We start from the raw sequence: 16,310 nt of genomic DNA, 5'->3' as shown, positions 1-16,310 counted from the left end.
GGACAGGACTGTTTTTAAACAGTTCAAGACTGCGGTAGTGAGTTTATAATTCGTTTTGCAGTAAATGTTTTAAAATAGACATAATAATAAATGTTAACAGATGTTCACTTATTGGCATCAGAGCTTTATAGTTTATGTATGAGTCACTCGGTCAGATTAAAGACATAATTCTGCTAAAGCCTATTCAGATTTTCAAAAGCAAGGGAGGTAATATCTGTCCCCCACTACCCCTTCTAGAACATTTTGTATTTAAAAAAATAAAAACAAACTCTGATCACGCAGACGTGAGTCCTACACGTAGATATGAGTAATTAAAAATACACCGGTTCTCACATAAATAAAACATAAAGCACTGTATTGGCATATATATTTTTTTTCATCTGCTCTACAAAATGACCTGTTTGGTTACGGTTGACCTCCACGTCGCGCGCACCTTCACATCACCACAAACTATTGTGAGTCCCAGTGCGGTCTGGTGGCAGGTACACGCTGCCAGTCGGTAGAACATTTGTCCCCGCCACCCAGTGACAGTACACACATCTGGACACTTCCACTTGCTGTGGTGACTGCATCAGCTTACCATGACTTCACGCAGGGATTAACTTTACTTCCTGATGTTGGTGTGTATGTATTTATAATAAATAAACTTCTATTTTATATATTCTATTTATATATATAAACTTTTTATTCCGTATTACAGTACCTGTTGTTGACATAGAAACTAGTACTAGGAGGATGAAGAAAATGCAGTTCAGACATTTTCGTTGCATTCTGCAATGCCAACGCATTTTTTTATTTTTTTTTTATTAATATATACAAGAAATATAAGTATTGGAATATCATTGACCATTTGACGGAGATCTAACCTACCATGACAATGTATCTTTACTCCTAACTGTGTGTTAAATGTCTGTGTGAGTATGTATGCCTGCCCTTGTGAGCAAAAGAAAAATTTCTGTCTTGGGTCTCCTCGACAGACAATAAAGTCTGATTTGATTTGATTTACCTGTATTCAACGCATGCATTCAGCCTTATAATTATATTGCTACTGTAAATATCTTAGATACTGTAAATCTTTGCTGTAAGCGCTCTAGTGGATTACTGCATCATTACAGAATGAAACTGCATACTGTACTATACTGTAATATATATATTTTTAAATAGGATTGCACTTTACTAAACGTGAAGGGGAGAGAACCCCTGCGTTAGAAATCACTAGAGAAGTCAGAATACACTCCCCTTTGCTTCTTGAACCAGCTTCTCCCCCTCCGCACAAGGACAGTGTTTGGTGAGAGTTTCCACAAGTGTGAACAGATGTTCATCACTTTTCATTCCGACCGACTTTCATTTTGCTGACATCGGGTTGCTGTGACCCTTATGCAACCAGTTATGCAATTTATTGGATTTTTTTTTAAAGCAACTTGTCACGCGGGCTCTGGGTCACACTACGAAGCATATGACCTGTCAAATGAGCAGGTGATACGAATCGGAGTGGTTACATTATCTCGTCAGCTCTCGAGTGACGATTCGATAAATAAGAGTTTTGTCAGCGAGGTTTTGTTTTAGCCTCGTGTCCAGCGCCGTTGTCATCGTCTGGTCTCGCTGACGCTTGCCGCTGATGCAAGCAGACGTGTGCCAGTTGTTACTACAGATGACAGCAGGTCCCCAACAGTTTCCTCCATCTCCTGTCTAGTTTCTTGTCGGAGTCCCTAGTCAGATGCTGGCATCTCCTGCTGGAGCAGATACCAGCCGACCAATTCCTCGTCTGCCCAACAACACCTCTCTACTGTCCACCTATGAGACAGATATATACTAACAAGACAGATAACTGCTTATCTAACCGACCGATCTACATCCAGGTGTCGGAGCTCTCGGTCCCCTGTCCTTGTAAACAATGCTTGTGACAAGCACCACGGGTTCCAGTGATACTGGAGATGGAACTGTGAGGATGAAGGAGCCTTTGATGCAAAGCCAGCGACTCGCCCCTCCGGCACCAGCAACCCTGTGTTGTGGAAGAGTGCCGGTGAGGGGGATACTGGTGGTGGTGGGTGGTTTTCTGATGCACATGACGCTGGGGACACAGTTGACGTACGGTGAGGCCTGTTGGTCTGTCCTTTTACCTGTATGTCTGTCAGTCTGTCTGACTGTTGTTCGTCAGTGTGTGTGTGTGTGCCGCTTCTTCTGTCAGTGAGACTAACAACATGTCTGCAGGTAACCGAAGTGTTTTGTCTGTAAATGTTAAGTTCTCTGATTTAAACTAATGTCCTGTGCAGGTGTGACTAGTGTATTTTTCTGTATGACTTTCTATGTCTATATGTAATTTATGCGGTTGTCTCCCACAAGCGAGAGGCTGAGCAGCGGTTAGCGCCTATCATCAATACAATGAGGATTAGTTGTTATGGGTTCAGAGCTCGTCTCGGGCACGGTGTGTGGCATCTGTCAAGATTTCAATGTGTTGTATTGTGTAACTAGCGTGTGAACTGTCCTGCATTTTGCCCGCGTGTGTTGTTGGCCACCGTAACTTTTTTTTTCTCTCTCTTAGTATTACATACTTCCATGTTCTATCTTTCCTGTCCTCGCTAACGTGCACGTGGTCAGACCACTTGACTGACAGATCATTCGGTAGCTGTCAAGTGTCTGTGTTTTGTGCCAAAGCAGCAAAGTGCCACAACAAGCGACCTCTGGACTCCTAGGGTCACAGCAAATCACCTCGAGTGAGGGAATAGGATGTGTAGAGCGGGAGGTGTACAGGAGATATCTGTATTTCGACTTTCTTGTCAGCCTACAGCTGGCAGCAACTTGTTTAGGGAGCAAGGGATGTGTATGTGTGTGTCTGGGGGGGGGGAGTGATGTTAGTCTCCAGGGGCCGTATATCATGGCAAGGCAACCAACCCTAAGCATAGATGCCACCGAAAGAACAGCTTGCCCGAGATGAGATCTGAACCCGGGACAGCAAACCCTCACTATATTGGACCGCCTGCTTGAATGGGGAGCCGGGAAGTCACCCTGGGTTCCTATCTCGTCACGAGACACTCGCTGTGTGAGTGTGAAATCACTTCGAAATGGAAGGACTTTCCCACTCAAAATCAACCAACCAGCCAAATCTTTTCTTCGTGTTACTGATTTTGCCCTAGTACACCCCACACCATACCACGTGACGCATGAAGTTTACTAGGCCCTCAATATCACAAAGATTTATCAACGACGACGCCTTTCTCAGCGATAAAAAAGCCCAGTTTGCTCAGATTGTCGAGAATGACACAGCAAAAAAATGTGTGGTGTACCCCACTCCTCACCCCACCTTGTTACCCGATGATGATGCAATGCTGGTTTCTCTATTGCTGTAGTTTTCACTATAACTTTTTTTGCCTTCAACTATATTTACTATTGTGTGTGCAATGTTTTCTCTTATTTTACTCTTGACAAGTGCTTCTCCCACCCTCCAGCTGATAAACAGTTGTCTTACTTTACCGATGACAAAGCAGAAATCTGGCGCATATAAGGCTAAAAGGTTCAAGCGTTCGAACTCAGCTCATGACACCTGAAACAAAATCTTTGATTGTTCGAGTACTCAATACCTGATAAGGATTTCTTTTTTCCCACAAGCACACACATACACCCTACTGCTCCACCCTCCTTGCACTAACTCTGGCCACCCGTTCCTCCACCCGTGTGCAGGTAACACCAACCCTTACCTCGTGTCCTACATCCGGCGCCACTCCAGTCCTGACGACATCCACTACGTGGACGGCATCTGGATCCAGGCCTGCATGCTCATGGGCCAGGGCGTCTCCATGTTTGCAGGGGGCATAATCGAGCACCGGCTGGGACCGCGCATTGCCTCCCTTGTGGGCTGCTGGTGCTTGAGGTAGCTGACCTCCAGACTGTTATTATTAAAATTTTTGTCAACGTTTAGTGGAACGCTTGTCAAACACAGAGCTCTAAAAAGTGTTAATATGTTGCTAAAAAATCATCGTAAGAAAAAGTGCGAGGGGGAATGTTTTTCTAGCTGTGAAAAGCTTGAGTGTGACTGGTCTTTGCGGACAATCGAGGACAATCATTCACTGCTTTCCTTTAGTTCAAAGAAATACCCGAAACAACTAAGGAGGCCTAAGAATTTTTTTAGAGACGTGCTATGACCAGGTCAAAAGGTCATGTGAACACCAAGCTGACGCCAGCCCCTATAATTTGGCCGCGGCGGCTTCTGAACATTTTAGTAAAAGTTTTAAAATTAAAAGTTTTTTTTGTTTTTGATATTAGTGGTTCGAGGTGTTAATTAGTGTTCCTAGGTATTCTTTTGCATTCGGTTATGGTCTTTAATACGAAATATGTGTGTGGGTGAACTGAAATGATTCAATTGGGTTTTCTATTTTCAGCGCTGGCGTGTTACTTACCTACCTGACAATAAAAATAAGTTTCGCCATGTCTGTCCTGACCTACGGCATGATGTTTGGACTTGGCTGCGGTCTGGCCTACCCCATTCCTGTCACCTGCGCCATGAAGGTGGGCTTTGGTCCTGTCATTATCTCACCTACTCATCTCCCTCTAGACATCTTCAAAAAGCTTGACCTGATCTTCCTGCCTATTCTTGTGTAAACTTCTAAATTTAAATTCTTCGATAAATTGTGTTCTTACTATATTCATTAAAAAACGTCTAAAAATTTTAATTTAGAAATAGTTGAAATTTTGATAGTGCTGCTGTTAGAACATGCTGATATCTTCGATGCTGAATTTCGATTATGAAACATTATTTTATTTGTTTTTTGAACTTAAATAAATCAAATTGTTTCTTGTGATTTAGCAGAGATTTGGAAGTGTGCTACCTGATTTCAGTGGTTCCCAGAACATCGAGGGTTAGTTGGCGGAATCGTGTTTTCTGGATTTGGATGTGGTCCTATCGTCTTCAACCAGGTGATCACCCTCTACCTAAACCCCAGTAACTTGCCGCCTACTCAGAAAGGACAGGATGATGTGTATGACTTCTTTCTAATCTTCTTACCTTCACAGTAATGATAGCAATGAAAAACACACCTCGGTCAAAGTCAATGAAACAAAAAACATCACTCGATAATTGTTGATAAAACAATAAGCAATGAACGTCTTTATCGTACGGTGTAGTTTAATGAAATCAGTCTAATGGAGTCTCATTAGAAATATCAACACAAATATCAATAGCTTCTGTCACCTGCGTTTTATAATCAGTGATGCAGCGGGGTTGTTGAAAAGGTGCCCTTCCTTGTGACCACCACTCCCCAGGGGTCACAGTCACGCGCATTAACAACAACAACAACAATGACGACGACGACAACAACAACAACAACAACAACAACAACGGTTGCCCCCTGCCTTCTCGATTTAAGATACTAAGCCCATGCGTGCAGACCTACAGACATTCTCGCACGAAACCACAGCGTTTGCACGTCTGTGAACAATCTCCCAAACACTTTTTTATTTTCTCTAGTTTCTTCCTTTTTTTCATTCTTTTCTCTTTCATTATCTCTCTATTTCTTTATCTTCCTCTCTTTCTTTCTTCTGTGCGTCACCATACTCACCAGAATTAAGTTCCCATAATTCATCCCATTTTCGTACCCTTTGACCACCCTCTTACCGCTTCTGAAGACATTTCCCACACTGTGCTCCTCTCTCTTTTCAGGTACTTTACACAGGAGGAGATTCTCCAGCGCGTGCCTAACCTCTTCCTTGTCCTGGGGGGCACCTATGCCGTCATGCAGCTCATCGGCGCTCTGCTGACGATATACCCCGTGACCCCGCAGGTAAATATGTCATTGATCTACCCGCGCACCATGATACATTGATTGACATGTGTCTGAAAATAATAGCTAGACACCTGAGAACAAAATTGATTATCTTTTTTGTGTTTTCCACTACAGTATTACTTTGATTAAAATAAAGACCCAATCAATCAAACGATTAATATCAGGTAAGCTGTGTGGATGTGAATGGGGGATGCTTTTCCTCCTTGGTTAGCTTTCTCCTCCGTCTTTCTCTCACGAGCGTCGTCTGCAATGTTAGAATGTCCTTTGCAGAGCAGCCATGAAGCTGTGTCATCTGAAGGTTCCCCAGAAATGCGAGGCTTTGTCAACAGTAGTGAAAGGTGAGATGCTCTGAAGTTCATGACTTCCACAGATCTGCATGTTTAAGGGTCAAAGGTCGTTCGCTTCTGACATGTGTGTGTGAAATTTTAGTCTGACAATGCTAAATATGCAAGACATTATTTATCAACGGGAAAAATTTGTCAAATCCAGATAAAAATTTTGCGACAGCCAGAAATTTTTCTACTGCCAGATAACAAGCTATCTCCATTCTGACAGTAAATTGTCACACTTAGATAATAATTTGACCTACTCAGATAGGAAATTATCACCTAATTTTTAAACTCTAAATAAAAATTTCTCCATTAGACAGGAAATGTCCACATCCACAAAGGAATTTGTTGAGAGAAAAAATCCTGACGAGTAGTGTATTGTCAGACAATTCGTATATATTGATACAGTAACGGACGATAAGTGATCTAATAATGTAACAGATCGTGTAATGGTGTAACAAACAAACAGTACAGTCAGCTGGTACGTGGTATGGCTGACAACAGGTAGATTAACCCGGCGAACAGTGTCTTTAATCACTTCACATTAGAACCAGAAGATTTCAAAAGTGACTCCAAAGATTGTCTAATATCTTCATTATTTGCAGCCCTGAAAATGTCCTATGTAATGAGACTGGTAGTAACCTGGATATTCCGCCTCTACAGATGCTGAAGACAAAGAATTTTTACCTGCTCTGGTTTCTCTTCCTCTTAGGCGGCATGGGTGGTGTCTTTGTAGTAGCTTTGTACAAGGTATGTGCAAGGTGTGTACAAGGTATAGCATACTTTGTACAAGGTATAGCATGAAGTCATATTTAAAACCGCGTTTGGATCGACTCAGATAAATTTCCAGTTATGCTAGTGTCCATGCTAAAGACAAAACCATAATTAGTTGTAAGACTTCAGAAAACTATTTTGTATTCGTCGAGCCTGACGATGCATAAACCGTCGAACTAACCTGTGAGTGGCTCAAGATTTTCTTTCCGCTTTGGGGGCAAATAGAGAAACGTGCTTAAGATTAGTTCTTTAAATTTGAAGTCCTAAGTCTGAAAGAAAATTAATCCCACTGCTGACTATTGCAGTCCTACGGACAATCTTTCATAGCTGATGATGAGTTCCTGGCCATCGTGGGGTCATGTTCCGCAGTTCTCAACGCAGTGGGCGGGATCTTCTGGGGTCACGTGGCCGACAGATTCACCTTTAATGTAAGTGGACTGTGGGGCTAGTTGAAAACGTGTTTCTAAAACTTAAAACTGTTATGAAAAAGCAAATTTAAAAACGTTTTTAAAAATAATTTTTATGCCATTTTATGCCTTACACACACTCTGACGCGTGCGCACACACACACACACATCTCTCATGCGGTTGTGTACTAAAAGTTAAAATTTTTGTATTTCCTGCTAATGGTATTTACATTTGACCTATGCAGTATGCTATGGGCCAATTTATCAGTTGGACAGAGATTTACGTGTGTGTGTGTGTGTGTGTGTGTGTACGTGTGTACGTGCGTGAGTGTGTGTTGGAGGGGGGGGACACTATAAGCTCTCCTTTCGGAGGGGAAAATATGTGCGTGGCAGTTTTTATTTATTTTATTATTATTTTTTTTTTTTACACCTGTGAACAGGTGGCAGCCAAGATTCTGTACGTCATGTTCGCGTCTGCCGTCTTCACCTTCTCAGGCGCTGAACACGGAGGGAAGCCATACTTCATGATCTGGGTGTGCGTCATTTTCTTCGCCATCTCCGGCAAGTACGCCATCATGCCGCCCGCTGTGGCCCGGATGTACGGCAACACCTACATGAGCACCAACTACGGACTTTTGTACACCTCGCAGGTAAGCTGTCATTGACCCAGGATGTCGGGGTAAGAGTCCTGTCTGAATGTTTCACGTGTTTTAAACAAGAACAATGAATGTCCTGCTCTACCTCATACCGGAACATCAAGTTCTGATGTCGTGCGTCATGTTGTGCCGTCGTAGTTCATGATGTTCTGCAGGATCACACACACACATCCACACACACACCCACACCCACACCCACACACACACCCACACACACACTTTTCTTTCTGCTGCCAACTCATAATATCCAGCTTTTATTTGGGGTTTTATGTAAGTAAGGTGGTCAAATCTGCAAGTATTATTATAAAGTTTGCCTAACTACTTCTTTATGTTTTTAAGTGTTTACATCTGTAAGTGTCTAGCACACTCAGTTTTTACGATTGGAAGTATTTATATTTGACTCATATTTCGCACGCTTGTGGGTCAGGTTTTAACCTCGGCAGCCAGCGCCTTCATGGGTGTGACCCTGCAGCAGATGCTGCACTACACCGGTCAGTTCTTCTTCATCGGAGGCTTTGCCTGTGTCGGTGAGTGCTACCCTTCCTCATCAGGAACTCGTCTATTATTGTTTGTATGACGTTCTTCTGCCCTTCCTACCGACCCCTGACACCTAAAGCTAATTTTGTCAAACAGACAAAATACCCGGCGGCGCGGTGGTGCAACGGTAACCGCGAGTCACCAATACAGTGAGGGTTGACTGTCCGGGGTTCAGCTCTCGTCTCGGGCACAGTGTTCTTTCCCTACTTAGATTTGTTTACAGGGCTGGCTGCTTTGCCGTGATGTAGTCTGAGTTGATGGATCGGCGTTAAACACAATTCCCTTCTCTCTCTCTCGGTTGATTTGTTACTCGTCTTCCTCGCACGCAGAGCGGACTTGAACTCTCGTATAAGTGGCTTTTTGTCGACACTGAGTAGCTGCCCTTTCACTAAACATTTCCCGGCGCGCAACTCGCGTGCAATCTCTGCTTTGACCTTACGCAGTTTATTTATCCGCAGATTTTGTGTTTTATTCATGCACAGATCGTCGTGCAAAAATTCTAAGTTCATTTGGCTTAGTTATGTACAGATTATAAAGTTATAAAGGGGTGGGGAGTTGTGGTGGTTATACTATATGTTGATTTACAGATTTATATATATATATATTTACGTTTTTTCCCCAATCTACATGTTAATACTGTTTATTTATCCTAATATTTATCTAGTTTCTCCGTTAAATTTATCTGGTTACAGATTTATGTGTTATATACATATTCAACCTTATGTGGGGTGTTTGTCTACAGGTTTGTTGTGTTTTTACATACAGGTTTAAACTGCTTGTTTATGTACATGTTTATGTGCTTTATTTCTCTTCAGGTTTTATTGTTACCTTCTTCCTGGACGCGAGAACTCCAGACGGCAAAGAGGTCTAGTAAAGCTTCGTGTTATACTGCGATCACAATGTCCTGTCCACCGAGGTCAAAGACGTCTGTGGTGCTGTCAGTAACCTCCTTGTGCCCACACGACAGTTGTTAACGTGACAGAGATGTACAGCGATGTATAACTGACATAGCTATGACTATATCTTCTATACGAAAACTGGATTGTGGATGTGGCTCTGATCTGGCGATTCGTGCAAAACACATGCACACAATGGCGCGTGGACTACATTCTTGCACATAAACAGAGGCACGTGAACAGACCATGTATAAAGTCAAACCTACTTGTGCATTTTACAAAAAACTCCCCAGCACCGAAAAACCGTCTTGTAGCAGAATTAGAGGAGAAAAGATACAATAGGAAGCAAGGGATGGGAGGAAAGTGGTCCACAACGGAGGAAGTGATAGAGCTGAACAAGAAGACAGAGAGATGTCAGACAACAATATTCAATAGATAAACATGTATGGCATAGAGATTTTTTCAAAATTCTTCTCTTCAAGTGTTCACACTGGATACGTAAACTTGAGATAACGCAACACTAAGGCTTCTTCGGGAAATGTGTCCGCCTAGCGATTGTGTTTGTTTGTTGGTTGGTTGGTTGGTTTGTTTGTTGATTTATTTATTATCACTGTGCACAGAAGAAAGCAAGCAGAGCATACATTGGACATATCGTTTTCGTTTTGAAGGCCTCCGCCGGTGGGAGAGCAGCAAACATATGTTGATCAGTCCTATCTGTGTACCAATGTGACGTCACGATTCTGATCGTGCATGATGAGATTTGTAGTCGTGTATCTCGAGAACGAAAGGAGGGTATTCACTCACGTTTAGAAAGAAACTATTGCACCCCACAAACCCTTTCAAACATTATAATAAGAACAACAAATAAAAATAACGTAAATTGTTTATTTATGTTTTGTTCTCAGTGTTAAAAGGGTTATAAGGTCATAAAGGTTATAAAGCCACAAAGTAGGATGCTATTTCAGTTTACTCTCATGTTGGCTTTATTTATTTATTTATTTTAATAAAATTTGTCTTTCGAGTAAATTTTCACACTTGCTTGTGATTTGATTATGTGACGTGACGCGAATGTCGTTAAGCCACCACTCGCGAAGACGTGCAGGATTGATAAGTGGAAGGGACGGAACTAAGTGCCATACTGACAGCACTTCAGATACTTCATCTTAAAATGAAGGACACCATGCAGCGACAATACTTACTAATATCTGGATCGCTATCAGCGTTCCAGTCTCTAAAAAACCAAGTCCTCAAGCAGAATAGACATAGTATATAAGGTAGTATCTATTACAACGAAGATTAGCAAGAAAATAGAAATATTAAGTTCCTTTGGGTTCCATCTCATATAGGAATAAAAGGAAATGAAAAGGCTGATAAACTAGCTAAATTGGCAACAAAACAAGAAGCAAACCCTTAAGTCACCTCATTATTTTACCAACAGAGAGAAGAATGGCCATAAACACAGCAATAAAACTAAGGTGGCAAGAGAATTATAAGTTATCTTCATTTACAAAGATAAAGGTACTAAGAGACTGATAGATGACCAGCCTAGTCAGACTCTGAAATTCTAGCTATTTTGATTAGTTCAGACCTATTTGACTTTAAGAATTTAAATGTAGAAACAAAAGGGCACCTTTCGTCAGTAGGTCATCATTTTCAGTAGTAATAACGGGGAGGCTACAGGCGATGAGTCTGACAGGAAAGCGGAAGTCATACGACTGATGGAGTCACTTCCGTTTTGTTTCTGCTATGTAAGTGTTGTAGACAGCGAGTTCCAAAGGAAAACACACACACACGCACGCAAACAAGTGTGGGGCACAGGGCTTGACAAAGAGGGTTCAAAGTGCATGCAATTTAGAGTCGATTCTATTTTACATGATGAGAAATCGGAGCCTGGTGAGTATCAGCTGACATCTCTATCATTGTAGTACACTGCGTCACGGCAGTGTTCAAGTGAACACATCAGTTCTACCACCATCATGAATACAGCTAAACATTGTAATATAAGCAATGCATACGATTTTTGAGCTGACTGTTACAGTGTGACTGTTGTGTTGTGCTCTAAAGCTGAACTGACACACAACAACAACAACAACAACTTTCATTACAACAGAACTCCGGACAAAATGTACTACACTCTGTACTACAACACCCCAAATATTAAAAAAAAAAAAAACCCACACACACACACCGTGATAATATGCCTCAAGCAAGCCTTCATTATTCACCTACGACCAAGAAAGATCGAGCTTGCTGATGACAAGTTTTGTATTATGGTATTAAGAACGTTTTCCTGTAGCCGGTTGTGGTCTGAGAGAGATAATTCTTCAAACATCCCTGAGCTGAGGAAGCAACAAAGTTCTTGAAGGAGGCTGGTCACAATTTCAGAAAAAAAATTGCTGAGAAGAGTTTGGAAATTGAGAACGACCACTCAAGGATCAGACTGGCCAGTGTGTACAGGACACGTACGAGGAGAGAAGTCATTTCCTATGCATGCCTGTGGTAGATCCTCATTTTCGAGTAATAAGTCAGCAGCTGTATAATAGGGCTATTATCTTCACTCACGTATTTTAAACGACGGAATAATCAAAGGCGCAGTCAGCTGACACTTGTTTACAAAACCTCAGTTTGATGTGACTGATGTCAGGGTCTGAAATATTTCAGTCCTAACAGAAACCATTTATTAAAGTCTGATTTTTGTTTTCTACAACAAAGTTATTTCAACGTTAGTCACAGTCGGCTACAACATTCACATTAAATCGTATACTTCACATTCGGCTGTATCATTCGTATTCAGCTGTATGTAATGACGAACGAACATTTACTTATCTTATTTACATGACACACTCACGAGACACACACACAACGCTTGACGAGCCCCCTTCAGATGACGATGAGGATGAAGAGATTTGTACATGAATACAATCAAAGAGGCACAAATTCAGAGAATTGTCACTGAGATAGTCATAAAGATGGCGGAGAAGTCCGTTGTTTTCCCTCTCACTTGGCTATTTTTATACATGACGTCTTTTTCTGCTTCAAGTGACGTGGAACAAATGACGCACACAAGACGTCAGACACAAAACACCATTCATACAGGAGACAACACAAGACTTACTACAACTCACTACACTGTCATTCATATTTGGCTGCATGTCACATTCAAGAACTCGACTACACCAGTCACATTCACACTGCCTCAGTCACATTCACACTACATCAGTCACATTCACACTACATCAGTCACATTCACCTACGTATGTGCTCATCACACTCATCATCCCCACTTCATTCCCCACCCCTCAAACTATGTATGAGGTCTTAGAGGATTAGAAATTGTTGAACTATAAAGACACACCGTGTTTGTGTATTGATAACTAGGAATCCACAAAGAACCACAATAATAAACGTGAGATGTAATTGTTTCATAGAGTTTCCACAGACCAAGGCTATGTCAGAATGAGTAAACAGCTGATTGTCAACTGACAAATAAACAAGGACTTTGTTCCTCTTCCTAGTTTATTGTACACATATCATGGACATTAGAGTCTGTCAGTTAAAGTGTTCCACTTTATTTCCCTCCCTCTATCCCACCCATTGTGCCAACTGGAAGAGAATCATGAGACGACCAGAAGGAGAGAAGAGTGGCTGCGAGTTCATCACCAATGACCTGTTCGCTCTACTGCTGATCACAAGTGTTTTGAAGTTTTCAGTTGACACCTCGAGACGGCGATGATGAAAGTCAAACGGCTTGTAATACATATATTCTGCTCTGGTGCAGGCATTACACTGACTATTATTATTAAAGGTGCTGCTGAACATTCTGCCTCTCTGTCTCTGTATTGCAACAAAAAATGTTTGTTCCACTGCACATGTATAAACCACCATCATGTTAAAGATTGCTGAAAAGACGACAATGATGATAATGTGTTTGGTAAAATTAAATCCTAGCTTTTCACGAATCTATGTCTGCATTTCTACATGTCCTAAACTTTCTATTGCAAGTCTTCCACGGAATCAGACCCCGAAGTAGACTCCAGCACTCCTTCCGGAACCGGAAGCTGCAAAAACCGTAGATAAAGATATTGGCGAAGCTGTTGAGAAAGTATGAGCGCACGCAGAGGTTGTAGATGACGAGGCTGCTGGTGCTGTCGTCGGCAAGAAAATTCTTTTTACTGGAGCGTGCGATCTTGACCACCAAGTGAGGCAGGTAGCTGAAGACGAAGACGATGGAGATAAGGCACAGCATGAAGGTCGTCTTGCGCGTGCGCGAGTTGATTACCGAGTCACCGGAAGTCCTACCGCGCAGGCGCCGCAAGACCGAAGTCGAACGACTGAACCTGCGGTGATGATTTAATTTCAGGACGCTAGGCGACAGGGGAGGCGAGGCCAGAGAGAAAACAGGTGAGAGGGGGGGGCTCACGGGGGAAGTTGGCTCCTCCGAAGCAGAGACTTTCTCCGGCGATGTCCCCCGCGAGAGTTCCGCCGCAGCTGCGACGACGTCCGGCTGGTAGGAGACACCGGAAGGAGAGCAGTCCCCATTGGACACGTCTCCTGCTCCACCTCCACCTCCAGCGTCGGGATCAGAGGCTGCAGAGGCCTCCAGCTCGCTCAGCGTGTTCTTGCGTTTCCAATCGCGGAGCTGCATCAACGTCTTCCGGAACTCCCCCTGGCGGTACACTTGGCGCCCGATCAGGAAGTAGAAGACGGACATGGAGATGAAGGTGGACAGGAAGACCAGCATGAGAATGCCGCTGTAGATCAGCGGGAAGTGCGTTCCTGCCATTCTTTCGCTGGTGGAGCACTCTTGTCCTGGCAACCCAGTCATTCCGGGGACCTCAGATTTCTTGGTTCCGTACACCAGCGCCGCCGGCCATGTCAAGAGAAGGGAACACAAGCACGCGAAGGCCACGTGACGGCGGGCGCCGTTCCGTGAAGCCGTGTTGGGGCGGTGAGGTAGGCAGATGAGGCGGTAGCGGTCGAAGGCTACGGCCACCAACATGATGCCAGAGGCGATGTTAGGGAAGGTGGCAACGGCACGGGACGCCCTGCAGATGGCGTCACTGGGGTAGTCGAAGGAGAAACGCAGGTCCACCATCTCGCCCGGCACGCCCAGCGTGCAGCTCACCAGGTCGAAGAGGCCCAGCGCCACGATGGCCGTGCGCGACCAGCTGGCCTTGAACTTGTTCCAATAGATGTAGACGATGAGGCAGTTGCCCACCACACCCATCAGCATCACCAGCCCCAGGATGACGAGAACGGGCAGCAGCTGCAGCGAGCGTGCATCACTCTGCTCCCGCAGCAAGGACTGTGTGTCGTTCTGTGCCACGTCATCCCACCTGCTGCTGCTGCTCGTCCACATGCCGAGGTCTGAGAGAGTCGAAGAATCGTCATAGGAAAGAGGCTTGGTGGAGGTCACGGTCACGATGGATGCCACGGTCGCCAGTTCCAGCATGGTGCTCGTGTGAAGCCAAGGGTCAGGGTGGGCCTTCTACAACTGCAGGACAGGAAGGCCTTCCTTTCATCTATTGGTGACACAATAAACGCGCTCATCTCAAATTGAAAGTTCACCCATACACCTAATATATAATTCACTCATCCACCTACAACTTCAAAAACTCAGCTAGCCACAACGCAATAATGTCACATGCAACATTGTTAAACCTATTTTCACCTCCAATATTAACATTTTTTAAAAATCTTTTGCACAGTCAAACCGATGATCACTGAGTAAAACGTTGAACAAAAACACAGAATGTTTAAATCACGAGTGTTTTCAAGGCAAAGAAGCTTCTCAAAGGTCTTCTGAGGGCCATGATGCTCAAAAGGTTTGCGCCTATTTCGGATGAAAGTCCCTTCTTACTCAAAACGCAGATTGTCAAATATGTGATTGTCTGGCAAAAACAGATATTGCAAGATTTCGTGATTTACAGTGTCTAGAGTGGAGATGGGGAACCTCCGGCTCGCAGAATTATTTTATCCTGTCCGCCAAGGCAATGGAAGGTCTTAGTAGACTACTTTCGGTTTCATGTCGGTGTAGGGTTGGCAGACTGCGGAACCAGCACACGAAGGTAAAAGATAAAGACTTAATTAATGATTAAAAACGGATCAAAATTACTGAAGACATGTGTACCCTGTTCTGGTTTAACGCTTGAAAAAAATGTTCCCTAGTAGATATTGAAAAACTGAAACAGCAGTCATCACCCGATTCACGTTTGACTTTCCCATCCCCTCAAAACAAAACAAAAAAAAGAATAAGTACATATATACATCGACTTACTTCAGCTTTTGTAGAGGCATGCGCTCGTAGGTCGTGGGAGTTGTCTACAGATGATGACCTTTGTTGCCTATCCTTCTCGATGTCAATGATTTATCAAAGGAATATCCGCTGGCGAATGTCGTCGCTCGGAAAACAGTTCAGCGCGAAGCAGAACCGGCCGCGCGACATGTCACGTGACCAGTACGGTGTGCGCCTCCCTTGGTGACTGGCTCATGTAGCTTCTCGTGATGCAGATGCAGGCTGGGCTTGCTGTCATACGTGTATTTTTTAAAACACGAAAAGCAACAAAAAACACTACCTAATGTAACTTTCTTGTCAGCAGTTAATAAATAAGTCCTAACGTCTCATGTACATTTGCATATATTTATAATACATGTTTGGAGATATATATTAATTCTTAACTCCATCAATATATCTGTTTCTCCCCAACTTTGTATGTTTTCCGAGATATCTTTATTGGTTTGTTTGTATATGTGTGTGTGTTTTGTATGTGCCTATGTGTGGGGGCGAGGACGGAGAGTTCGAGTACCTGAGTCAGGCACGTACACGGGTACGAGGTAGGTGATGCAGATGAACACATTTGTGAGCGGAAAAAATAACAAACTTTAGTTTAACAGTCGACTCTAGATAACGCAAAATTGAGGAGGGACAAGTTTA

At 43.2% G+C, this 16,310-nt stretch overlaps 2 protein-coding genes across 4 annotated transcripts; one reads left to right on the top strand and one right to left on the bottom strand.

The window, feature by feature from the left end:
• The first annotated feature begins 448 nt into the window (after positions 1-448).
• On the top strand, positions 449-12,770 carry LOC112561991 (oxalate:formate antiporter-like). Of its 2 annotated transcripts, none has more exons than XM_025234886.1 (12): positions 449-620; positions 1,860-2,093; positions 3,679-3,868; positions 4,377-4,503; positions 4,834-4,973; positions 5,654-5,774; positions 6,048-6,115; positions 6,712-6,856; positions 7,186-7,308; positions 7,728-7,937; positions 8,371-8,470; positions 9,296-12,770. In XM_025234886.1, the coding sequence occupies exons 2-12, from the start codon at positions 1,895-1,897 to the stop codon at positions 9,349-9,351; spliced, it is 1,479 nt and encodes a 492-aa protein (XP_025090671.1). In that variant the 5' UTR covers positions 449-620; positions 1,860-1,894; the 3' UTR covers positions 9,352-12,770. The 2 variants fall into 2 exon arrangements, with proteins under 2 accessions (XP_025090671.1, XP_025090672.1); XM_025234887.1 differs by having other exon boundaries at positions 449-624.
• LOC112561990 (cholecystokinin receptor-like) lies at positions 10,248-15,864 on the bottom strand. Of its 2 annotated transcripts, none has more exons than XM_025234884.1 (2): positions 15,654-15,864; positions 10,248-14,870 (listed from the first exon to the last, which is right to left on the bottom strand). In XM_025234884.1, exon 2 carries the CDS (start codon positions 14,826-14,828, stop codon positions 13,329-13,331), a length of 1,500 nt encoding a protein of 499 aa, XP_025090669.1. In that variant the 5' UTR covers positions 14,829-14,870; positions 15,654-15,864; the 3' UTR covers positions 10,248-13,328. The 2 variants fall into 2 exon arrangements, with proteins under 2 accessions (XP_025090669.1, XP_025090668.1); XM_025234883.1 differs by having other exon boundaries at positions 10,248-14,898; positions 15,654-15,863.
• Between the last annotated feature and the right edge of the window lie 446 nt (positions 15,865-16,310).

The sequence above is a fragment of the Pomacea canaliculata genome, linkage group LG4, assembly GCF_003073045.1.
Source record: "Pomacea canaliculata isolate SZHN2017 linkage group LG4, ASM307304v1, whole genome shotgun sequence".
In the NCBI taxonomy this organism is placed as follows: Eukaryota; Metazoa; Mollusca; class Gastropoda; order Architaenioglossa; family Ampullariidae; genus Pomacea; species Pomacea canaliculata.
This window is presented reverse-complemented; position numbering and strand designations above follow the sequence as displayed.

Coding starts and splice junctions, on each gene's coding strand:
- LOC112561991 (XM_025234886.1), top strand. CDS start 1,895: ATGCTTGTGACAAGCACCACGGGTTCCAGTGATACTGGAGATGGAACT. Junction 3,869..4,376: donor GTGGGCTGCTGGTGCTTGAG/GTAGCTGACCTC, acceptor TTCTATTTTCAG/CGCTGGCGTGTTACTTACCT. Junction 7,938..8,370: donor GACTTTTGTACACCTCGCAG/GTAAGCTGTCAT, acceptor CTTGTGGGTCAG/GTTTTAACCTCGGCAGCCAG.
- LOC112561990 (XM_025234884.1), bottom strand. CDS start 14,828: ATGCTGGAACTGGCGACCGTGGCATCCATCGTGACCGTGACCTCCACC.